This window comes from Synchiropus splendidus, chromosome 18 (assembly GCF_027744825.2).
Source record: "Synchiropus splendidus isolate RoL2022-P1 chromosome 18, RoL_Sspl_1.0, whole genome shotgun sequence".
Taxonomy (NCBI): Eukaryota; Metazoa; Chordata; class Actinopteri; order Syngnathiformes; family Callionymidae; genus Synchiropus; species Synchiropus splendidus.
The window spans coordinates 14,560,753-14,586,082 of NC_071351.1; the positions used below are offsets into that span (position 1 = coordinate 14,560,753).

At 44.4% G+C, this 25,330-nt stretch overlaps 1 protein-coding gene across 4 annotated transcripts in view; it reads right to left on the bottom strand.

Annotated features, from left to right (window-relative positions):
- Positions 1-365: 365 nt before the first annotated feature.
- The window catches only part of zbtb46 (zinc finger and BTB domain containing 46), a 50,967-nt gene continuing 26,002 nt past the window's right edge, over positions 366-25,330 (bottom strand). For 2 of the 4 annotated variants that reach the window (XM_053849380.1, XM_053849379.1), the window contains exons 4-7: positions 14,779-15,054; positions 10,506-10,828; positions 9,308-9,344; positions 6,494-9,203 (exon numbers count right to left, since the gene is read on the bottom strand). In XM_053849380.1, coding sequence (XP_053705355.1) covers positions 8,431-9,203; positions 9,308-9,344; positions 10,506-10,828; positions 14,779-15,054 — 1,409 coding nt within the window. In that variant the 3' untranslated portion in view covers positions 6,494-8,430. The other 2 variants (XM_053849382.1, XM_053849381.1) reach the window with 2 other exon arrangements.

Sequence of the window (25,330 nt, forward strand, 5' to 3'; positions counted from 1 at the left end):
GAATGTAGTCTCTCCAACAACGACATGATACCGTCGAACAAATTTTACCCCACTTTATTGCTTTATTGTTTTTGGCCTGTCTGGTGTTTTACTTCAGGTGGCATTATCTCCGACAGGGGTTTGGGGTTGCCGTCCATCACCCAGCCGCCCAGTCTCGTCGGAAGCTTCACTAAGTGCCAATGAAAAGAACACGAACAGGAAAAGAATACTGACCGATTAAAAAATAATAATTGCACTACACTGCACTGCGCAAATACGTTTTATACGTGAAAGTTTTCTACACAAACAGTTTTGTTCTCATGAGGGTGTTGGTCACTGCCGGGTGATTTTTAGTTCCCATCGGCAATATCGAGGTCAGTTGTCCGTTTTTTTTGTTTTGTTTTTTTAATCGCTTTCCTGAGTCAATACAACACTGCTTCAACACTGGAGATATCAAACTTTAGAGTTGAGCAGGGCCCTGTATGATCTTGGTGCTTCTATAAAGCTCCTAAAACAACTTTTTTTTCTGTTGTAAATGAGTTCTTTTATTAAGTCATAAACACCAGCTTGTTTGTGAGGCCTAGATTCTCTGTACAGCAACTGTCCATTGAAACGCTTCCCATTTGAGTTTATGTTTCGATCTGACTCCCATCGTCCTTGCGAGCACTTTTCTAGATTGGAGGTGAAACCTTTTTCCGAACTGCGGCACACACTCAGTTTGACGGCGACTATTCCATCATTCTGTCTTGCACTAAAAGTGGCCGGTGAGGTCAAAGGTGAGTGGTAGGAAGGTACAAAGCTGGCGTGACGCGGATGGGCTCACAGTTTCAGGGCTTGTTTGTAAATATGCAAGAGAATTTTGAGGCTTTTTCTTCATGTATTTGCATTTTTTTTCCTTTTTTACTAGAAATGTTTTTGGAAGATCGGTGTTTATTGTAGCTTGGAGGCAAGAAGGGGAGAAACTGTTGAATGTAAAAGAAAAAAACTGTTTAATATCCTGGCTTAATCAGATATATCCCCCCACAAAAAACCCTCATTGACTCCCACCACGCAGTATTGCTCCCTGCCTTTGTCTCTGCCAAATGGAAATTTCCCCGAATGTCGTCGAGTTGTTTTTAAGACGGGGTGACTTCCCGTCTTGCTGGGCACATTCCAGGTGTCTCTCTTCTCCACTAAAATTCTCCAGCTTTAACGTCAAGCTTTCACCCAGTATATTAAGCTAACAAAAACCCTTGAAATGTGCATAAAAAGCCTCTGTGTATTTTCCAAATATGTCGAAACCCATGCTGCTTTTTGTTTGAATGTCAGTTTTCATGTAAACCAGCAGCAGAAAGCCAATAGATCCTTTGTTTCCTCTCAAAATCTAAAGCATTGCGACGGCAGCTCCACTCGACTTTACGCTTCTTCTACTGTATTGTAACGTCCAAGCCAATTCTTTTTCTTTTACGGCACCTCGGATCAGCTTTGCGAGGTCATCCTGCATGTCCAGCATCGCTTTTTATTTCTCATTGCTTTGTTAAGAAATACAACACTGAAGGGTTTTGTGTTCATGAACCCCCCTCCCCTCTGTGAGCAGGCGATTGCCTGAAGGGGGCGGGGGCGTCAAGATTTTCTCCATGTGGACTCAAGTCTCTGGTCTTCATCAGCTGATGGAGGAAGTACTTTTTCGGAGCGGTGCACTTACGGAGTCTGTGTGAATGTCATGCTCCAGGAGATGAATGACCATTTGTGATGCTGATAATGCGATCGATGTGAAAATAAAAGGAAGAACATCCGCCCTGTCTGCACTCTCTTCTTCGCTTACGACAACAGGAAACTACGCATTCAGTGAAACAGTTCTTACAGCAGCATTTTTTTTTATTGAGACTGATTGGTTGTAGCAAATAATATTCAAGCTAATTCGTCCACTAAACATGACCTCGCAAAGAGGCTTGCATGGCGGCGGGGCCTGATCCAAACATCGAAAACAGGAGGCTCATGGTTGACTGTAAAAATATTCCATAGTGTCACCCCGGGAAAAAAAAATAGCACAAGAGCACTTATCTCGAACATTTGAAAAGAACAGGACAATTTTTTTTTCATTATTTAAACACTTTTTGTTACAAACACAGGTTTATGATAATCATCCATATAAAGTCATATTGAACAAGATTCCCAATGAAAAGCAGCTTCAGGTTTGACCTTTTCACAAATCAAAGACCCTCTGAAGCTGGAGAGAAAATAAATAATATATAATATAAATTCATATATATGAAGGTATACACACATCACTCTTAATAGTCGAACAAAATCTTAAGTAAGACGCGGCGAATTTGAAATATAGTATCATACAGATATACCCATATCTATGGCTTCATGATTTGCACTTGAAAAGCTGTACAGGCTAAAGGAGGATTTTCAGTTTGTACATTTGAATACCCATAATCATCTGCAGGAGAGAAAACAGTTCCAGTTTTGCATCACGTGGAATTAAAAGGTTGTGTGCAGATGCCGAAGACGTCGCTTTGGTTTGACAAAATGAACACGGACATGCAGTCGAGACCAAAGGGCACGAGAGGTCAAGGACACACGGTGGGGGAGGAGAATCCAAAAATCGCCCGTCATGATTTGTCATCTCAAACTTTATTTTTGCATTTTAGCTCTGGAGCGGGCGTGCTCACACACACGCACATGTCAGATGTCATCGAGGCACATATCGGGGGGTTTAGATGGCAGACGTTTTCCTGAAGTTAAAACCCGGCGTGAGGAAGAAGACGTACAGTACAGGTCATGAGGAGAGTGCAGGGTTGCACACACACACACACACACACATGCTCACACTGAGAATCAGGTCCATGTTTTCTCACTGATTTCGGGCAACTTCCTTCCCCCATCTTTAACATTCATAGTAATTTGACCCACAACTTGAATTTTAAGCCACATAACACCACCACTTAATAAAGGGGACAAATGCACAATAAATAAATGCACAAACAGAACAGAGCAGAGAGGAATGTGCAGTCCACGGCACCAGAAAAGCAAAAGCAACAAAACCTGACTTCCCTTCGTGTAAATTCAATTGCAGCATTTTAATGTTGGATCATCAGCACCACACGACTTTTAAAGGTCTGTAAATTGTGTGACATCAGCTGATCATTTAAAATATTTTTAAATGTTATCTTTATGTAACATGTAGGTAAAAATTTGTCTTTCATGGTATATCACACGCAAATGCTAACTTTCTTACTTTGTAAATAGTTACTAATAAATAACAAGTCACAATTTACACTGTACTTTACCAAACTATTATATATTTATTCTCTCTCTCCACGTTTTTTGACTTGATGTCAGGAGGAAAATATCAGTTATTCAGACGTTTGTTGCTAATGACATCCTCCATGGCAATTCGAATACCACATATCAACCGATATGCGACGTTGTTTTGATTTAAATTAACTTAAACTTTAAAAAACTCAAATTTAAGAAACTAAACAAAAGATGAGTGATCAGTACTACGTGAGTTGCCGTAGTCAAAATGGCGGGTGAACTAGCGCATGCATGGGCGAACCAGTCTGGCGCTAATTGTTAGTGAAAGACTTTTGCGGAAACCTGCGCTGCTTGCAAAGTTTGATTGATCTCAACGCGAATTTTCAGATTATATATATGTTTACTCCTAACATTAGTGGATCCTCTTGTAACCACATGTAGACCAGCAATGGTCGTGAATTAGAGACATAGTTTTGATGACGCTGCTACTACAAATACTGTTCTAAACGTTTAACTTATTCGGATTATTTCTTTAAAGTCGTGTCGTGTGCCATGATCCAGATCATATAATGGCGAATCCCTGTGATTGTTTTGAACAACTGGTGTTTGACAGACCATTCCAAGTGAAGCAGTAAAGCCAGCCTAAGCACATCAACACAGCCCTTCATATCGACAACACCGGTTACGTGCACTCACTTAAAATGGTGAAATCCAATTCATTTTAAAGAAAAGAACACATTAAACCCACCAGCACCTGCACACAGAAACTGGAACAAAAGCACTTCATGTACAAGATTATTTTTTTGGTCGTCGATTAGTGATGCAAAAGCATGTGCTGAATATAGGTTGGTCATTTAAGTTTTGACAATGAATTTGTACTCCCCAGTGGCACATAAAGAAAAGTATAACAGAAGAAAAGCGTAAACTGGCACAAGAAAAGTTGATTAAAAAGCCCCATGGCTTGCTGTCCACAACAAGGCAAAGTATAAAAGCTCTTTTTTTTCTTATACAAGATATAAAATATAAAACACACGCACAATAAAGCTTAGCATCCAGCACTTAAGAATAATTAATAACCATAACATCAACAACAATAATCATAATTTCAATAATTATAATAAGTCGAGTCATCCGTCTCACTCTGAAAAGAAGGATTTGTGAACCAATATAGACATTTTTTAAACATTCCTGCACACCCATCCCGCCTCACCGAGCACACAGAAGTAGTCAGGAGGGAACGACTTTTTAAAAACACCACAAAAAAGTTGTCAATAAATAGCAAAACAAATTACACTCTCAATACCAAATTTTCAAGCACGTTTTTTTGATTATTTTCTTACAAAGCCAAAGAAAACGTCACCAAAAGTAAAAGCGTTTCTGCATATTGTGTGTTCAGAAATGTACACGGTATGAGGAAAAGAGGAAAACACAGACTTGTGTTTCAGAGCAAAGGCAGCTTCCCTCTCCCCTCAAGGTGTGAGAGACTCCGCTCTCAGGTCCAATCGTCACAACTCAAGAGACAAAAGATTAAGTCATGTGGATTCATTGTTGATATTTCACGGGTGAAAAAGGGGTTTGAATCTCTTGAGTAAATGTCCAGAGCCGTATGTACATCTGATATTTTCAGTTGAACCGAAAAAAAAAAAGCTTTTGATGGACCCGACTGAAGGCATATAAACAGCAACTTGCACAAAGATTCAGTGATTTCTCTCTAACAGTCAAGACATTATCCTTAAAGGTAGGTGCGGTCACCGAGTTGTTAGATAAGCAAAGATCAAAATGTAAACCAGTGGGTTCAGGGCTTTGATAAAGTGCACGTCTGTGGCAGTAGAACTCTGCATCAACAATGTGCCGTTGAGCTGTCGTCTCCTCCGACACAAGTCTAGATTTGCAATAGATTTTCCCTTCATTTGTAGTGACGCCCCGAAACATGACCGCCAAAATGTGACCACAGGTCTTCTTCTGAATCGTCACTGCTGCTCGGTTTCCATGGTGACTGGTGAACATACAGTAGCCGCAGCGTCTGCCGTATCCTCGGCAGTGTCCCTGTTGATTGGTGTTGTAACAGAAACTACCGGAACTTGGCCTGCATCCTCAAAAAAAGAAAAAACACTTTATCAGACATGGAGGAGGTACTTCGTTTCTATGGCAGTCAGGGTTGTCCGTGTGAGTTGAAATGGTTTCAGATCATTGTCGCGCAAAACCCGTCAGCGTTGCCCCAGTCGTCAGGGACAAGCGTGAAGAAGCCAGAAGCCTCTTGGATCTTCACAGATCTTCAGATTGTTGAACCACAGAGAGGAGCCAGAGAGATTCTAAGAGATCCAAGCAAAGTCCCTCTCACTCCCGTTCTGCTGCTCCCCCTCCTGTACCGAGGAGTCACTCTCCTCTTTCTCATTGTCCAGAGGTCTATGTCTCTCTGCCCCCGAGTCTTTCCATTTCCCTCCTTCTTCTTCCCCTTCGCCGATCATCTCCCCATCTCCTTCCACCATCATCTCTTCTTCTGCGTCTCCGTCGCACTCTGCCTGGTCATCGTGGAAACGGTCACCTGGGTAGAGTTCCTCCTCAGGGGATATGTCTCCTCCCACTTCGCCATTGTGGTCAAGCAGCGCCGCCATGCCGCGGCCCGAGCAGTCGGCACAGACACCGTGGCGACGAGAGCCATGTTTGATTCCGACGCTGGCGGCTGACATGAAGACGCGGCTGCAGACTTTGCACACATACTTTTTATCTTTGCTGTGAACCTGCAAGAAAAAAGAAATGTTGAGTTATTTCATATCATGCCTTTGAACGCCATCTGTTTTGCCCAGTTTTTTGGGCAACAGGTGAGAAGGTGGTGGGGGCCGGGAGAGGTGCTACAACCCTCATTGTTCGCCATTTGAGTTAGCTGTGTTGAAGTGAACATTTGGCTGTGTTGATTTGAGTGGGTTATGGTGGGTACATACGCCAAGAAATTACAGCTTTCATAATGGCTTTTATTCTGCATGTCCTTGACACGAAGAATGCATTCTAATTTCCACTATGTTTGTTTTGATCATGTGATACACATACGTGACAATTGCTGCTCAAACATGAGATTGAGACTCACCAGCGTGTGCCTCTTCATGTGCTCCCTTCTGGTGAATTTCTTGCCACAAATGTCACAGGGGTAAGGACGCTCGCCCGTGTGGGAGCGCATGTGCCTCTTCAAGATGCACTGGTGCATAGCGGAAAAACTGCAGTAGGGGCACTTGAACTTTTTCCGGATCACTGTGAAGTCGTTTACTGTGGGGAGACAGAAGAGAACGGAAGATTAGTGGTCAATGACGCCTTTAAGTAAACTGAAGTGTCCCTTTTCAGTTGCGATATTTAATTAGCTGCATGGTCTAGAAATGTACTGTCAATTCCCATGGCCGCACCAAACCCAGTGAAAGCCACAGTTGCCCTGGCAACAGCTCTTCCTCTATACTAAGCATTAAAAGCAAAGAGACACTATAAACACGGGCACGACAATCAGTTGATTCTAGAAGGTGCGCAACATAAAACACAGACGAGAAGACAAACACAGACGATGACAGAAGAGCTCGGGTAATAACACCCACACACACAGCGAGGGGCTTGAGCAAGAGACTGGGTGCAAAATCGTATCTACATTCACTCTGACTACTGCATGGAATAAGTATGTACACAAAGCAGGACCAGTGACACAACCGAGGGGTTTTCACAACAGAGTATATTTACCTCGAGCTCATCATTCCCTCATGCTTTTTAGACAAAAAGAGCAAAACACATGCAAGTACACAACATCTGCACAAAATTGTGTGGAAGAAAGAGTCAGACACATTTTTCCATTTGACAATTTTCTACTTTAATCGTGGAATAGAAACTACAAACAGTTCCATTCTATGAAAAAGTCTGTACATAATGAGCAACAAAGCGACATAAAAATGATCTAGCTGGACACAGTTGCACCACTGTTTTAGCTGCTGAGCAGGACCATGTCGTCTACCTGAGAAATGGGATTCAAATCGGACATGGTTTGGCGTTCAGACGTATTCTATGGGTTTTTCAGTTAAATGGGCGTCATAAATTCCATTGCCAGGAAGTTTGGAATTTGGGTTTGAGATCACAGTTTCGGCTAAACTTGTATTTTACCACACCTCACAATGCTTTCTCCTCTCTTATTTTTGTCCCAGCCTCATGATAGCAGCCCTTATCAGTCTCTCAGCTGTGACATCACGGAGCTCCTCCGTTTTAAAGGGCATCTGCCCCCAGTGCCCAATTCCTCTTTAGAATAGAGGTCAGGGGTTAAGAGCGGCCGGAGCCATGAAGGACCAATTACTGTCCGGATCTGGCCTTTCTTTTCGTCGATAAGACTGGGGACTTGTGCAGCAGGCCAGGTGGACAGGCGAAGGGAGAGTATGTCACCGTCCAACCCTACTTTGTCTACGTACTTCTGAATTCTAGATGCGCTCCAAAAGCCTTGAATAACCCGTGGCCCGGGTCTTGATGATGTAATACTGTTGACTGCCAGTAGGTGGGGTGCTTGTCATATAGCAGTGAGTTCCGGCAAAAGCCTTTGAGATCTAAACTACTGAATCCAAGTGCGCATAGAAAGACAAATCCTAAAAAGGACTAAAGAGTTCAGCAAGACACAAAAGTGCCGCCCTGCCACCGGCCCACTCCCATCATACCTCTGCCTGGCACCAGAGTGGGACAGAGTTCACCCGTACTTCAGGCTCTTCCTGGTTAAATGTGCTCCAGTCACATTTTGGTTCACAGAAGAAAGTGTTGCATAGTTTTTGTGCTTCTTCAAAGACGTAAACAGCTGCTGCAGAGCTAAACCATTTTTGGTCTGCATATTCAGTTTATCAATGAAGCTTGAAATGTGTTTCACCTTTTGTTTAACGTGTAAAGGCAGCACCTCTGAATGTTAGTGGCTACAATTCCACGGACAGCATTAAGGTGTCAGTTACCATTTTAAGGCAATAATCCTGTAAAAGCCAGTCTGTTCATTTTAATTGACAGCTTCCAGATTATTGTTTATGGTCTTGGTTACCTATTAAATGGGTATTGTTCATCAGGCATTGCTCAGGCTGACTGGCTTAAGTGCTCAAGACCATTTTATGGGTTTATTTGTTGTGAGGTTTGTTCTGTGATGGGTCAAAGTTGTCCATGCAAATGTAGCACTGATGGGTGAGTTTTAAGTTAAACACTTTATATTTAGTCTCAGTTATCCACGTTGATACGGAGATTGTGATGTTCAAATTTCATCTCTTCCGACACTCGCCACAGTGGAATTTGTTCCACGCCCTCAATGCCGTTGCTGCCTCCCATGGTGACCCCAGGGATCTGGCAGCACACTTTCACATGGGTCGCTAGGTTCTTTTGGGTACTAAAAGACTTGGCACAGGCTGGGCAAGTGTGCCCTCGCTCTTTGGAGTGTACCGAGGACAGGTGCCTGTGCAGGTCTGTGCGGTCTCTGAAGTGTTTCAGACAGTACACACACTGCATGAGCTTCTTCTTGAAATGAATCGTCTTCTCGTGTCGGTCAGCATTGGATTTGAGGGTGAAGCTGGCTGGGCACTGCGAGCAGAAGTAGCGAGCCGATACGGGCTCACCCAGTGTCGGGCGGAAGAGGGACTGGGGGACATGGAGCGGCTGGCTTTGTAGATGCTGTCGAGGATGCTGGTGTGGGTTCTGCATGTTTGGCCAGTCCAGCGACAAGGCCATGAGAGAAAGGGTGTGTCGGTACTCGTGCTCCCGGAGGCGTTCCAGGCTGCCGAACTGCCGTTTGCACAAGGAGCAGGCAAACGCTTGCAAGGGCCAGGCGCTGGGCTCTGGCAGGATTTTCTCCACTGACCTTACTTCTTTGCCCAGCGCCACCAGTTCCTCACTCCCTCTGTCAGCATTAAAAACTAAGGCAGGCGTAGTCAGGCCACCAGCACAACACCCTTCGGCCATCTGATCCCTCTCGACAGGAGCCTGGTCACCTTCCAAAGCTGTGATGGCATGATAAGAAGTGAGCGGCCAAGGGACAGAAATAGAAAATATACAAATTGCACTCTAGAGATAAAGAAAAAAATGTGTTTCCAAAAATGTATACCTGTTCTGCATATGTCTTCGCTCCCCTTTCTGATGTCCTGTCAACAGAAAACAACCAGTTATGCGTCAAATACACACCGAAAGAATTTGTATTTAATGTTGGCGGCCATGCAAACGGAAGATGGGAGTGAAGACTGAAAAGAACTCTGAAAAGAAAAATAAATCACAGAAAAACAGAAAGAATTTAGAAAGACATCTGATTTGCAACCGCAGGTTAACATCAGTAAATGGTCTCGCATCAGATGCTGTGGCTAACTACAGCTCATCATCATTGTAGCATCAATGTTGGTTACTAATTTTTAGATGATATATGATGGGGGCTTGTTTGTCTGTGCTATTTTACACTGGCTTCTTTGAGCGTCTAAACAAAAGCTTTATTTCGGAGTCTCCTTTTCTACCTTCCTCCAACCCCAATAATGTCCACCATTTCCTCGACCCCTACTATCCTCCTCCTCCTCCTCTCTAAGAACAGAACACCATGCACTGAGCAAACAGATGGCTTGTCCTGAGAGATAGGGAAGCTTGTTGGTAGGCAGGTCCTCTGAAATGAAATGCTGCTCCTAAAGGCTTACCCACACACTCACACTGTATACACACAGACTGGCATAAAAACTCACATTCGCACATGGTCATACTGCCACACTCACACACACGCCCACACAAACACACACTGAGGAGAGCAAACAATTTCCTGGACTGTGAGAGCAAACCCCTCATTGTCTACTAGTATTGATTTTACTCAGTCTCCTCTCGCTACCTTGCCCGTTATCTGCCATCTGCAAGCGCGCGCTGCCATTGTGACCAGATGTGTCATCTCTAATGTAAGGACTGGCTGCCACATTAGCGCTAAACGCCGTCCCTGGGAAGGGGTTTGGCGTGAAGTTATATTAAAAAAGGGCAGATATTAAAAATTGGGAGCTGAAAGGCTGTTGGAAATCTTGAATGAAAGAACAACAAAAGAAAGGAAAATATGGCAGACTTGACTCAGAGTCAAAGAAGGGAGACTTTGAAGAAGAATAACACCAATTTGACTTGATGCAGTCTGCTTGTTAATGTTTTCCCTCTTCGACCTCTCCATCACCTCTGCGTCGGGTGAAACAGACCCTCGGGGTTAAAGCTCCGAAGCTTTAGACGGATCAAACTCGGAAGACTGTGGAGAAGCGGTGCCCCAAAAGTTTGCAGCCACACTGTGTGCTTACCTCAGGAGAGGTGGAGGGCTCCAATCCCTCAGGTGGCTCGTCCACTTCCATGTCCATCCCTTCTGACTGCAGTACAGGCGCTCTGGCCCGTAGCCCGGGGGCCTCTAGGGGCCGAGGTTCAGCGGTAGGGTGTAGTGGAGTGGGCGGAGTGGGTGGGCAGTATGATGTTAAAGTCGTTGGTGGCTGAGGTGGTGGTGGTGATGGCGGAAGATGAGAAGGAAGAAGAGGAAGAGGAGGAGAAGAGCCAGCCCCCTGTTTGTTTTGAATAGTGGCCCCCATGGCCCCTGGCCGGACCGTGCTGGAGTAGTTGCTGGAGCGCAGCCCTGAGGAGCACAGGAAACCAGTCTCACCCACCTACTTACGTACAACTGCAACGCGGCTAGCAGCTGGCCACCAGAACACAACGGGAGAGAGTGGGCAGGGGGCACACTAAGGCTGCCAGTGCTTCACTATCAAACACGGAGGAGAGGGGGAGGAAGAATAACTCAGAAGTTTCACTTTCCAGCAGCCGAGGGGAAAGGGTTAGGGCTTCTCTTCTCTCTCTTATTCTTTCACTCCTCTGCTCTCCTTCTCCTTCCACCCACATGCGTGCGCAGAGGATGGCAGTGTGTGTGTGCTTTTGCGAGTGTGCGAGCCAGTAAAATGCATATAAGGACAGGGCTTGAGGATCCTCTGTAGTGTGCAGGGAGATTGTTTTGGAGAGGTGCCATCTTGCTGCTCCAGTGAAGACTTTAGTACGAGCAGAAAGACTACATCAACCAAGTATGACGCAACCAGCAGGAAGTTTAAACATTGTACACAAAAGAAAGTTGTGAAATACAATCCCCTCAAAATGTCTCCGTTGTCAGCGTTGGGCCTCTAGTTTGTATCTGCAAGTTCTTCTTGCTTATGAGCATGTGTGAGCGTGGGTTGCGTTTAAAGGGAATGTCTCCACAGTTAGCCATTCATTGCGATCTTCGCACAACAACCAGAATCACACAACCATGAGGCTTGACCATGAGTCCTGGAATGTTAAACTACCGCGCCCGATACTCCCACTTTGCAAGCGCGTGCACACGCAAACTTTCAGCATTCTCGGCGCCGCGTCAGGAGCAGGAGGATGAAATAGATGAGTCGTAGGTGAGACAATGCCGCTTGCAAACAAATCTGTGTGTCGGATGAAATCCCTATCCAGTAAAACAGTCTTGTGTGAAGCCAGATGTCATCCCTTTCGTGCCTCATGACTGGTCTTGAAGAGGATGCAATTCAGAATGCAAATATCAGCAGGATGACTCATTGCAAAGGAAGAAATCTACAGAATATTAATTTACCTCAATATACTGTAGCATACCACACATCAGACTGCGTGAAGAAGCAACACCACCATCCATTTTTTGCAACAACAGCAGAGGAAAACAGTACATTATGGAATGCCCACCACTGTGTCAGATATAGGAACATTACATTGCATTATTTTTTGGGGTTTTGCCCAGCATTTCCACGTTTATAACTCCAGTACGACATGATACCTATACAATCCTGCTGCTCTGTGGTAGCCACTTTGTTTTAACGTGTGCAGGGAATTCTCCTGTAAATTCCACTGTCTGCCATTGATTGTCTGAAGTACAAATGGGTTGCGGTGCCAAATCCCAGCGCTCTTTAATGGAACTTGATTGACACAAAGACCAGTATCTGCACTCCTTTTGGTCAGCAGGAAGAGTGTTCATTTTGGATGCTGATTGGGCGGCAACGCGGCAGTCTGTGGGTGTGATGTGCGTTCTCTAACAAAGAATGTAAAGGAGTGATGTGTCAAGGCCTTTTCCTGATTGTCAGTGGTCTCACTAGAATAGCCCGGCGACCTTGCAGCACTTCTTCACAGTCTGCGATCAATACTTTCCCAGGATTTTAATCCAACATACTTTGACGCTCCACAGCTGAAATAAAAGAGACAAGCACAAGACAAGGACGGAACCAGGACCTGATCAGAGGAGAGGAAGCGTGTAAGGGACGAGTGAATGAAGGGGGTGGAATAGAACAGAGGGATGGTCGCAGGGATAAGGCGGAAGCAGTCGAGAGGAGGGGCAAAAGGCTCGATGGAGAGAAGAAGACAGGGAGCAGTGATCTGTCAAATACTCTCCTCCACCCAGTAATCTGAGGTAGAGTGTTTGTTTAGTTTTTGTCCTCATTTAGACTGATCCAGGGAGAGGGTGAGCGGGTGAGGGAGGGATTGTTGGCCAACTTGTCATACCCATTTCCCTCACTGCTATTGTGCTGGGAATTTAAAATAGGCTCTGGTTGACCAAACTCCCTCTGAAGGTTACTTTGGCTGCAATAAAACTGATTTAAAGTTTTCTCTCCACGCAGGGAGCAAGTGATTAACATTCGTTGAATTCTTAAAATATTCTATTCATATAGTCAAGGCTGAGTCTATCTGCATCAATCTGCGTGTATCAAAAAAGCCTCTTCTCTTTTCTGGAGCTGGCGAGGCTGTCTATCTGTGCTCATTCTTTTCTTTGAGCCAACAGAAACATCTCAATCCCACACACTTAACACTTGCACAAAAGGGGTGATGTGATGTGCGCGCGTGTGCGAGCGAGGATGTGTTTGTGCCTTTCGCTCCATACAGTCTTGGCCCTGTCTATTATTTTGAAGGTGAGTGGGGCTCAACTCTTAAAGCATGACTAGGCTCGGCGTTGTACCCTTTATTTCTTCGCTTTTCTTCCTGGCACAAAGAGCGACAGAACTCTGGACAAAAGATCCAATTACTAGCTAGTGAAAGCAACAGAAATACAAACACAGGAGTCACACTGAATGTGCCCACATGGGCACAGAGGCAGCAAATACACACTCCCACTAGTCCATGCACATACAGACACACACTAAGACGACCTAAAAGGATACAGTAACTTGATTGTATGAAGACAGTTTTATTATAACATCATTAATAAGGACAAAATGACGCACGCATTAGCACGCTTAATGGTTATGAGCTAAGTGAAGATGTGAGGAAGATTGCTGACTTTGTAAAACCTTATTGGGATAGTTTATTATGAGAGAGATTAGGATCAGACAACAAAGATTGGTGTTCAAGTTTCAGAATAACTATTTTTTTAAGACGACAAAAGAGATTTGTCACGGGAGGCCCCGTTCCTATCATAAAGTCCATGTTGTTTGTTCATATAAAGGCAAAATCTGGGTAGATTGAACCCTTTTTGATGATTTTGTCGGTGCTGATGGCTTTGACATGCACTTCAAATAAATGTAACGCCTCAAAGGTTTATTGTAGATAGAAAATTGGGAAGCCAAGGCTTTGCAACACCGGTACAACTATCCTAAACAAAAAAAGAGTCCTTTTCTCATGCGCCAAGAATTGCACAGACGTCTCAGTTTAATAACTCCTCTAAACCCAGAGATGTATAGCATGCACACAGTAGTGAGTCGGAAAGCAATTTTATTTCAGTTAGAGGGCTAGTGGTTTAAATTTTTTTATGTGAATTTCATATGAACCGATGCTGCGGCAAGAGTGACAAGACCACAAGGCTGCTCAGAAGTGCCACACGAGACGTATGAAGTGGCAGAAAAACTGCACAATAGAAGGCCAGAGGTGAAGGTTGTTGTTGTCCAAGTACTTTGCTTATTCATTTTAAAGTTCTCATCAAAAAAAAACTTTTTTTTGTTATACAAAAAAAGCACTCAAGAATTGTACAGCCGTAAAAATCTAAATAAACACAGACCTGTTTGGTGAATGTTTTTAAACACTAGTGCTGTAGACAGAAAGTACATCGGTTGGTTGTTTCAATTGGAGCCAAGAAAAAGAGGAAGTAAATTATCAAATGATTCTCATGAATAGATGCATGTTAATTCATCTATTACTGCTGTGTATTGATGATTAAGTGGAAATCATGACTGACTTTGAATCAAAATGTTTATTCATCTTAAGTCCTTGTTGAGCTGCTGTGAAATATTGTAAGCAAATCACATGAATATTAAATAGCTATTGTGTTGCGGTAACATGATGTCGGCGCGCTAAAGAAGGTGTCGCATAAAAACAAAACACATTTTCTCTAGACAGTGGATCTCGGCAAAATGTTCTCTCACTGAGTCACCGCTCACCAGTCATCGCTGGCACGCGAATGAGTGCACACTCATTTATTGACAAACAGGCAGGCGGAAAATTCAAGTGGAGGAAAGTTGTGTTAAAAGTGTACATTTGCATCGTGTTTATCTCTTGAGTTGTAATGTCGAGGTGTGTGTGTCTGAAGCATGCAGACGGTGTTTGTAAATAGTCACTTACAAGACAGGGAGTGTCCTCCTTTTGGCAGGTACTCGTACAGCAGGGGGTTATCATCGCCCATCATCTCAGCCCGCAGGGACAACAGGCTGTTTTTGCTCATCAGTGCTGCCTTCAGATTGGCCACCGATGAAATGGTCCCGCCTCCGGCTCCAGCCTCCTCTGATTCATTCTGACCCATGAAACCCGGCTCTGTGGCAAGAGACTCTTCCTGTTTGAGGAAGAAGTCCAGGCGTTCGCCGCGGCTGTCTGAGCTGTTGGGTTCCGTCACGTCTGCCCCTGGAAAGCAAATTGAGATGGGTGAGGCTCAGTTGAGCTGATGTGGAACGTAATGGGTTTATGTTGACCACTCATGACGCCGTGAAGTGTTTTCCCAGAGACTGAAAATCAGTGATAAAGCAGTTCTTCCAGCGACTTGTTTTCTGGAGCTACTGAAACACGTCAGCACCCTGATTCATTCCTCACCATCCCAGACTCCCTCACACACACCTCATCATCACAAGGCAACAAAAATACAGGGTGCTCACTGCAAGACAAGAGACAGACACATAAGTGTTGGTCTGTTTGTGTGCGTTATATACACGTTCAGCCGTCAGAGTAAAGTGGTCAGCCGGTTAGTGTGTCCCTGGAGGTAACACTTCAGATGTAGGAACACAATGCTGTCGACACCCTCCTTGTCTGCTAATTGACATTTTAACAGATGACAGGTTGCGTTCCCTTGGAAAGCCAAAAGTACACACACCGCCCAGAGAAGTGGAGACTTGCGACACCTGAAGCAAACACACACACTAGGAGGAAGAGCTGGGTGTAAGACACAGAATAGACTCACGACATATCCGCTCATTTGCGTCACAGCTGCAAGAACTAGTTTGAAATGCAAGCTGCCTTTAAAAGTAATCTCTCATTTGCAGAACAGCATGAATAATTTCCTCCTATTTTCCTTATATCCTTGCTGATGATGCTTTGTTTTCGTGAGCTAATCTGCCAAATACTTGGTACAATTGCCAGGCACTCCAGTTGGTGCCTAAACAGTCAGCGCAGTCAGTCGACGATCGACAGATTCAGGAAAATCAGATCCAGTGTGGATGAAAGACACGTAAAACAGATGACTCTACCATGGCTGAAGCTCTTAACCTGGATAGTGGTGTGATGTGACATCTCAACAATGTCGTGCTCAAGCTGATGTGTGCAATAACAGTATTTGAGTCACATAAACAGTGAGTATTTCCAACCGAAGATTACCCCGTGTCAGATGTTAACAGCTACCTGGTTCCAGATTCTATCAAACACAAAGGATTGTAATAGCAGTTAATTTAAGATGATGCTTCACTTCCTGACTGGGATTGATGGATAAGATGACATGGAAACAAGGGATGTGAAGGTGCAAAACCATTAAAGATGTAAACACGAGCCACTATTTAACTAGTCAGGTGGAGCTGTATGCTTCCTGCGCAGCCCTGTCGCCGTCTCCTACTGCAGGGGGGAGTCAAGGTGACAGAGACAGTAGTTTGGCTCCATGTCTGGAATACCGATGGGTGTGCAGCCCCGCTTTCCAGCCTTCTGGGTCAATGATGACCAGTCTCCATCTCACACTCACAAATTTTTCATGCTCGGTATAGATAAATGATCACAGCTCAGATGAATGGTTACTCGCTCTGTATGCAGAGATGAGCATGGCGACATAGATCAGAGGGTTGGGAAAGAAGGACAGGGCGAAGGAGACGGAGCATGACAGATGACTGACACGGTAACAATAGCAAGGGGAATCACAGTGAGACTTACAATAAGTGATCACAAGGTGAAAGATGATATTGAAATTATACCATCAAGTGTGTATATAGAAGTGACCACATCAATGATTCTGAACTGGCCTGAGTCATTATCTGGCCATACATGACGAACAAACAAGGGTATCCCCTGACCCTCATCCTGTGTAGCCTTGAAGCTTGTGTCCCAAAAGACCACAACCGGAAGATGATAAGGCGCTGTATGAAATGCATGACCAAAGGAACAAGATCCCAGATACAAGCAGCTGAAATGATCTGAAACACATGAATGCTTCATAACAAAATAGCCTCCAAATAACTAATATCAGCGGTTTAGCAATAAATATTTGCTAAACATTTCTTTACATGAAGCACATCTGCTTCAAGTCATGTACGGTTATGGACTTTGCATTAAAATAAATACCAAAAAATGCCCCGTTTGAGACCAAATTATGTTTCGCTGTATTGATTTTCTCTCCTTCCCAACTTTACAAGAAATAAAACGGTACAGTGAAAGACTTGTAAAGAGTCTTTGAAGGGAGAAGAGGAGTGAAAAAGCGGGGGTGTTGAGCTATGGAAGACTAGATACATACATAACACACAAACACCGAAGCATTCAAGCACACCCTCGCTTGCACACACAAACACACACAAAGTTAATTAAGGAGGGGTGTAGGGGTTGGTGCAGGGGGCATAAGGTGCAGGAATTCATTAGAGCTCTGCCCCCTCCTTCAGTGGGCAGCCCAGCAGCCACAGGAGTCAATCAATAACATAGATCTGCTGTTGGCCAGGCAAGCGCACACACATGCACACATACATGGAGAAAAGAGACCAAAGAAAGAGAGGAAGCAATGGAGAAAAAGAGCACAAGGCTGCGGTCACCTCTGACCCCTATCTCCCTCTTCTCATCTATCCATTGGATGAACAAATGACCCCTGACCATTTTTTCCCCTGCATACACTGGACACTTACAGATGGAACTTGTCCAGCCCCCACTCCCACTTAAAACAGTATTTAATTCAAGCGCATTTCCTGCATGACAAAAATACATGATCCGTGTTCCCTCCCGTCGCTCACTGTCCTGTCCCGCAATATACTGTATGTCCGACGGATTTATTCATATTACCAAGACGAGGCGGGAAATATTAGAAATTAGTATTCAGCCGACCACAAACAGGCTTCTGCGGCAAATAATCGGAATACACTACATAATCTTCCTTCATTTATGTAAGCTTTATCGGGCCTGCGTAGATGGTGTGTTACTTAAATCTCATCCTGTTCCGACAGATAAAATCATTAACCACACCAGAAACAGTGGCACCTAATCCTTTGCATGCAGCTTATGGATTTCATCATATGAATGCCGGTTTTTCCTCAGAGGATTTGTGGTCACACACACACACACACACACACGTTGGTGTCTTTAAGAGGCAATAGGTTTAGCTGGAGTTTTAGACACACAGCAGTTGCATCATTCACTCGTACAAATATGCTGATTTTCATTGACACGGTCATATTCCTTTCATCTGCATGACCGAATTCCAAAAAACAAACAAACGCATTATCCTGCTAGTCTCTTTTCTCGTGGCTTCCCAGAGCAGTGGGCTCCGTGTTGCGGGGGGGAATTTTCATTTTCCCCGTCCTAAAAGAGTCCGAATAATTTAGATTTCTGCCTTCTGAAGAGATCCTCCGTTTAATTTGGTTGCCATGGTAGCCAGGCACCCTTGGCTTCAACATTTATGCTAAATAAAACCCCCTTTAAAAGCAGAAACAAATGTGTGGAAATTGGTGGATTCCTTTGTTCACATGTGCAAAAGAGAGTGGCTGTGGGTATTTTAATCTGGTGCATTTTCTTTAGGACGGATGTGAGTTGGTGTTGTGGGGAGTGCTTGCTACACTTTCTTATAAATCACTGCCGTAGTTCCCAAACACAACTATGTGTTTGAAATTTGCAAGGTCAGGGGATGAATGAGACAGAACAAGTACTGAGTTGGAATGTCATCTGTGTACATCAAGTGTTGGAAGGAATTTAACAAGTATTAGGAGAGACGGCTGAGAGATGCTTTAATGTTGCTGGACAAGAGGAGTCGTGTTATGGGAGCGAGCACTTCGGTACAGAGCCGGCAGTGGAGAGAGAGCGGGTCGCACAGGGTCAGCTAGTTTGAAAGCTCAAATTGCCAGACTTGTATACATCACGTTGCAAATATCATTATGATCTTTTGAAACAGAACATTGTAGTAGTTGGTGAAGTGCAACTTGCATGTGAAATATCAGCGGATCAAGAAGGTTACCAGCACCTCAGTCAGGTGGCACTCGGGGCACATGCTCCACAGTTGGAGAAACCAGTCAGTCAGACCTGTCAGAGATCACAGAGATTCAGTCCAGCGACTAATGTCTGTGATACTCTCGCAGGGAAAGATGTTTTATTTTTGATGCCCTAGTTCAGATCCTCTATACGATTTAGCCATGTTAGTGTTCAGATTTCCTTCATTGAAACAGCTTACTTCTCTGTGTTCTTTGTTTTGAGGGATTAGAGAATCAGAACTTTGAATATATGTTGGTTTGACACTGAAGTTATTCTTATTTCATCCAAACCGAATTATGCACCACTTGTCCACTCTATTAGCAACAAATTGGGAAGCTGCTGACCAGACATGCAGATGAAACAATACAACACTCAATGCTTCGTTTTACCAACTAGTTTCAATAACAATGTGGTCTTTCAAAAAACGAGTATCATTTGCAATTGTCAAGGATGAGCTTAGAATGCTGCGAATCCACCAGCAAATGATTGAAATTTTGATTTTGATCGATTTAGATCTTAAAAGACAGAGGAATCCAATTCATATTTTTACTCAAAGAAAGGTTGGATTTGAGCTTGAGGTCATATTTCCTGTTTGGTGCAAAAAATCCCTTCTTATTAATATAATGATGATAAAGTTAATATTTGGTGTAACTAGTGGTTGCGTAAATGACAAACAACCAATGCTCTTCACCTTGTCCCCACACACGAATACACAAACAAACACACAAAGCCAAGCCACACCTTCTGAATCAACATCCACAGGAGAACACAATGGAGAGAAAAGTCAAGTGTGGTTTAAGCAAGGAGCATTGAGCTACCAAGGCTTTCAAGCCATAAAAGAGTTGAAAATGAAGTTAGAGAAGAGGTGCACAAAGTTGAAAGACTCTGTGTACTGTATGTGTGTGTCAGCTCAGTAATGATGTGTCCTGCCCGATGTTGAAACGGACAAGATGTTACAAGAATAGTTTTGTCACTAAACTCCGCTGGTTTGCATCATGTCAATGATTTTACAACTGAGCTCTATAAACAAGTAAATGCCTTGTTTTAAGGCGGGCTGCTAGATGTGATCAGTGATTGTCCTCCAGTGGACAAAAAGTGAGGAGAAGGTGGAACTTGCTTTCTCAGCATGCCAAGTTTGAAAGGGTAAAAAAAGTAATTTCAGCCAAGAAGAGGGAGTAAGGCACTAAAACAGTTGAAGAATTCAGAGGCAATTTAAAAGGCAGTGTGGGAGAGGGGAATGAAAAAAATGCCGGGTTAAAAAGGAGGGAGGATGGAAAGTATAAGAGGCTGTTATTCTCTCTCTGCGTCTTCACTCCCTTGCTTGCTCTCTCTGTTGTTTTTAGGGACTGGCCTAGGCCACAACCTTCCAAGAGTGATGGAGATGGGTGAGTGCTGATGGGGTGTGCATGTGGATGGGGAGGCCAAGGATAAATCAAGCAGAGCCTGAAGGCTTTAAAGGAGGGAGGGACAGAGAAGAGGGTGGTAGAGGACAGTGAAGAGAGAGAGAGAGATGATGGTGCTGATGGTGGTACTGCTGGGGGCTCCAGGAAACAAGAGTGTGGGTGGAGGGGAGGAGAGAAGAGAAGAAGAGTGCGGTAACTGTAAGAGTGTTGGGGTGAGAGGTGGACAGTGGGGTGACGGAGTGTGGGTGGGTGAAGGGGCAGAGAAGGAAAGAGAGAGGGAGGTTATGGAGGCAGTGGGAGGCAGGGCGAGTGGTGGGTGTGAATGAGCAAATGAGAGTGAGGCCACGCTAAACAGGCTAAATTGGAAAATCTCGTTATTTTCAGCGATATTCAACTTCTCTTTTCAGTATTGGAGAATGCGTAATGTGTGAGTGAGTTTCAAAGTTCAGTCTCAAGCAAAGTCAATTGAGTATAACAGTAACACCTGCAGGTGTTTTTTCTTTCTTTCCGTTTCATTTTAACACAGAAAGTTGCCTTCATCCAATATGCCAACCACATGACATCTGACATCATGAAAAACTCAAGGTGTCTACCAACAACCTGGACCACCATGTCCATACAAGGGTGAGGAGACTGAGTACAGGGCTCTTGGTGTGAGCTGTACCATCTGCAGCTCAATATGGCAAAGTCCAAAGAACTGGTGGTGGACCTTCGGAGGACCAAGTCTCCTGTGATCCATCCGGGGGGTCAATGTGGATATGGTCAAGGACTATAAATATCTTGGGGTCCACATAGACAATAAACTGGACTGGGCTCAGAACACTGAGGCCCTTTACAAAAAAGGTTAGAGTCGTCTCTTCTTCTTGAGGAGTTCCAGGTCCTTCAACATCTGCGGGAAAGGGCTGAGGATGTCTTATGAGTTGGTGGTGTCCAGTGTAATTCTGTTCACTGTGGTTTGCTGGGGCAGCAGATTAAAGTTAGCGGACACTAACATACTCAACAGACTCATCTGCAAAGCTGGTGATATGGTGGTGGTGAAACTGGACTCCTTAGAGGTTATGGAGAGAAGGATGCTCCTGAAACTTAGGAGCATCCTGGACAACATCACCCACCCCTCCATCCGCTCTTGGTCCAATGCAGTAGCACATGGACCAATAGATATAGACTACCCAACTCAAAGACTGAGCACCACAGGAGGTCCTTTCTTGGCACGTTTTTCTGTTCTTGAAGTGCATTTTCTGGCACATTGTTTTCTAAGCTCTTTTGTATCACTTTTTTGCACTTTATAATATTATTTATTTTCAATTTATTGTGATGTGTTGTGTACAGAGCATGTTACGAACACAATTCTGATTCTGATATTGATTATATATCCCGCCACATGACTTGGAGTTCCGTAAATAGTTCCATAACACACTGCAACAGTTGAAACACTTTTGTCTAGTCACTGTTGTAGATCAAATCTGTAATCGTGATTGACCATGAGCTAAACATTCAGTGAACTTGAATCTTGTGTGGTGAATATTAACCTATAAAAATATACATTTTTCGTGACTCTCCTAGACAGTGCTCTTTGAAATGACTATATTTGGGACACTTGTTCACGACTGAAAATTTGTTTATATCTAATTAGGGGGGGTTATTTAAATTGAACCAGGAAATACAACTTTTAAAGTGCCCTAAAATTAGCCGTGTTATAGTGGCCGTCTGAGTGAGCCACTGACGGAGCGATGGAAGGTAGGAAAAGAGGGAGCGGGTAAGTGTGTGGGGGATGGAGGATTGCAGGGCTCAAGGTAATCTCGGGAGTTAATGCAGCTTAGAGGGACTGAGAGTGGGAGGGAGGTAGATAGAAAGAGAGAGAGGGAGTGATGGCAGAGGGAGGAAGAGAATATAAAAATAATAGGGTCAGCAGGGAAAGGGGGAGAGAAATAAATGAAGATGTATCAGAAACAAAGCTGTAGCAACTCAGGAGTCGAGGGGGTGAAAGAAAAAGTACATGGAGTAGGAAAGCTTAAGAGATAGGAGAGTAGGGAGAGAGTGAGATAAAGAGTCGACTAATGAAAGGTAGGGTGAAGCAAAGTGAGTTGGCGGGCAGAGAGAGAGAGAGAGAGCGCGGGGGAGAGGTCTGCATGGGGAAAGAATGCTGGGTGGGGAAGGAAGGCAGACACGTAGGTCTTTGTCCTGAAAGCAAGGGGATGCAGGGATTGAGACCAAACAGTGAAGCCAACAATCCCAGTCCAGTGTAGTCCAGTCCGGGTTGACTTTGAAAGGTGAGGTGGGAGAAGTGAGAGCTCGAGTGGAGGGATAATGGAAAGTGTGGGAGGAAAACGACAGACTTTGGGTGGGGATGCTGCACGGAGCCAGTGGGTACTAGTGTGTGGGTTAGCACACAATGGCCGGCTCACAGCTCCAGGCAGCTAATAAGAGAGAATTACTGGACTCAAGACATTAATTTAACATGAGTTGGACGACCAAACAAAGTTGGCAAAATCATTTTCCAGTTGGGGGGAGTTTAAGAACAGAATAATAAACAAGTTGAGCATATTAAACATTGACACACTTGGTAGTGTAAATGTTTAACAGAATGTGAGTTGGACAGGGAAGTATATTTAATTTAATCTCTGAAAATAATCCTTCTGAATTGTAATCTGTCATATAAACTACCATTGGAATTATATAGTACATCACAGCAACGCGAATACTGCAACTCATACAAACCAGTTGAACCGCTTTAAATGCCCCATGATTCACCGCAGCTCCCACTTCTGAGGCGACTCGAGTGCTCTCCAAAAAATATGCTTGAATGGGTGACAGAATAAAATAGACGCTCCATAGCATGCGCACTACTCCATTTTATCATTCACACATTTCAACTTCACGTATTGTGGGGCCACGTTCGAGGAACAGTGATTTTTGTTGTGATTTTGTCATTCATTTTAACCAGTTCAAGACTCGTATGAATGTCAACTGTCAATCCAGATGCTTCAGAAATTTCAAGAGTCTGTTCTGAAACAAGGGATCAGCTGACATGAATCTCTAACAATGCGATTCCAATCAAAGCTGCGAACAATCGCCAGCTTTTTTTTTTACCCTGGTTGTTCAACGCTTGCACGCTTTCTCCACTGAGGGACCCACAGCAGAGCCGTGAGCGGGGGTGTTCACTGCATAGTCGGGCTGCCGAGTGACCAGTGAGGCTATTGCCCCTCTTCCCTCTCTCTGCTCATCTCTCCCACATCTCATAACATTAAGACTGTGCCTCTGTGTGCTTGTATCCTTGGCAACCTGCCTCCAACAATGGAGAGAGCTCTGGCCTCAGCATGGGAGGAGGATGGTGCCATGGAGAGGAAAAGCAAGGCCGAGGGAGATAGAGATAGAAAACTGGCAGTGAGAGTGAGAGACAGAGAGAGGGGGAGTGAAGGAACGAGTTGCATTGTTTGTTGAGAACATCTGTGGGTCAAAACCGAGGAACACTGGGTTCAAACAGGAAGGAAGCACAGCCTGCCAAACCTATGCGCGCAAGCAAGCTTAATGTTTGTGGATCAACGGAGATTTGTGCCATTCTAGTCGCTCGAGTTTAAACTCTAAAATCTAAAGCGGCCTACGGATAGTCGACGTCCTCTAATTCTATAATCACAGATCTGGAAAGGCGCATCAAGAACATTTAAAACTTGGGATCTAAGTTGGGGCTAGGGCACAGATATTATGTGTCTCCCCTTCTACGCACGATGTTGGAAGTCAAAAGGCTCAAGTGTTAAAGTAGAACTTAGTGGCACGGTTACGTTGGGTGAGGAGAAAATGTATGTAATAATGTAATATTCAATTTGAATTCTGACCAATGTGTCCTCTTAAAGAACAACAACATGAAAGATAAAGCAACTACAGCGAGGGACTTGTGCGTTGGACAGGACTGTGTTCGTTCTCTCTTCCCCCACTGCAGCCGCGCTGAGCCATTGAGATTAATTGCTTATGATCAAATCAGCAGAAGCTGTGCAAATTAAAGAGCGCCCCACCCCCCCACCTCCCCAGCCCCACCTCCACCACATCCCCACCCAACCAGTGGACACTGCATATGATGAGTGCAAACGCTTATTCAAGGCTACAAACGTGTCATTTCCTTTTTCCCCAGAGAGGAACACGGACCTCAGTAAGGGCTTTAAATGGGGCAAAGGGTCAGCCCAATAGTGCAAACAAGCACACATGCCTAGAGGAGGACTACTGGTATCTCAGCCGACTCTCAAAACGGCTCTCTTCTTTGCCTCTGACTCTCTCATTAAGAAGCCATTAGTGAAAAGGGCAGCGCGAGACCACACGACCTCTTCATAACCCCTGGAAACATCCTTGGATCAGATCCAGGCAAATCAGATTGTTCTTAGGACAGTCAATTTGGGGATGGATGCATGGCAACAGTCATTTTTTGGGATATATTTTTGGGTAAAACAATAAGCAAAGAGGTCAATAGTTGAGTATGTGGACTGTGTTTTAAAGGGATTAGTATACATAAGAGAGTAGATGAGTTGATATGTTTGTGATAACCATGCCGTGACTCCAGGAGAAGGGGGTAATTTTGGGAGTGGAGGGGAAGGCAACTCCTTCCTTGGTCGGTCAGAGGAATGTAGAACGGGCGGAGACCGTTGTGTGGGTTTTTTGGAGTGCAAGTGTGTTTGTGCCAGACAGGAATCCCGAAACCCCCACCAACTCCGGCTCCACTTATCAAGGCCTGAACAGTGGGGCATAAACGGAGGAGGGGGGGAGTCTGGGTGTCCTGCACTATCACATCCACCTTTAAGCCCTATCACTGTTTTCTCCTTCCCCTCACACCCACACACACTCACTTGGGCATGTGTCTCCACATGTTGAACCTTGAAGCTGAGCAGCAGAGCTATGGGAAGGCCAAACATTCTCACCATGAAAAATAACTTAAAAGACAGCCAGGGTCACAAATAAGCATAATACTGTCTCAGTCTGTCTATATGGAACATCACAGACCATTCAGACACTCTCAGAGGATGATGTTGACACAGCTTCATAGATGGAACAGTTGGTGTCAGTTGGTGGATATACCCTGACTACACATTCGCAGA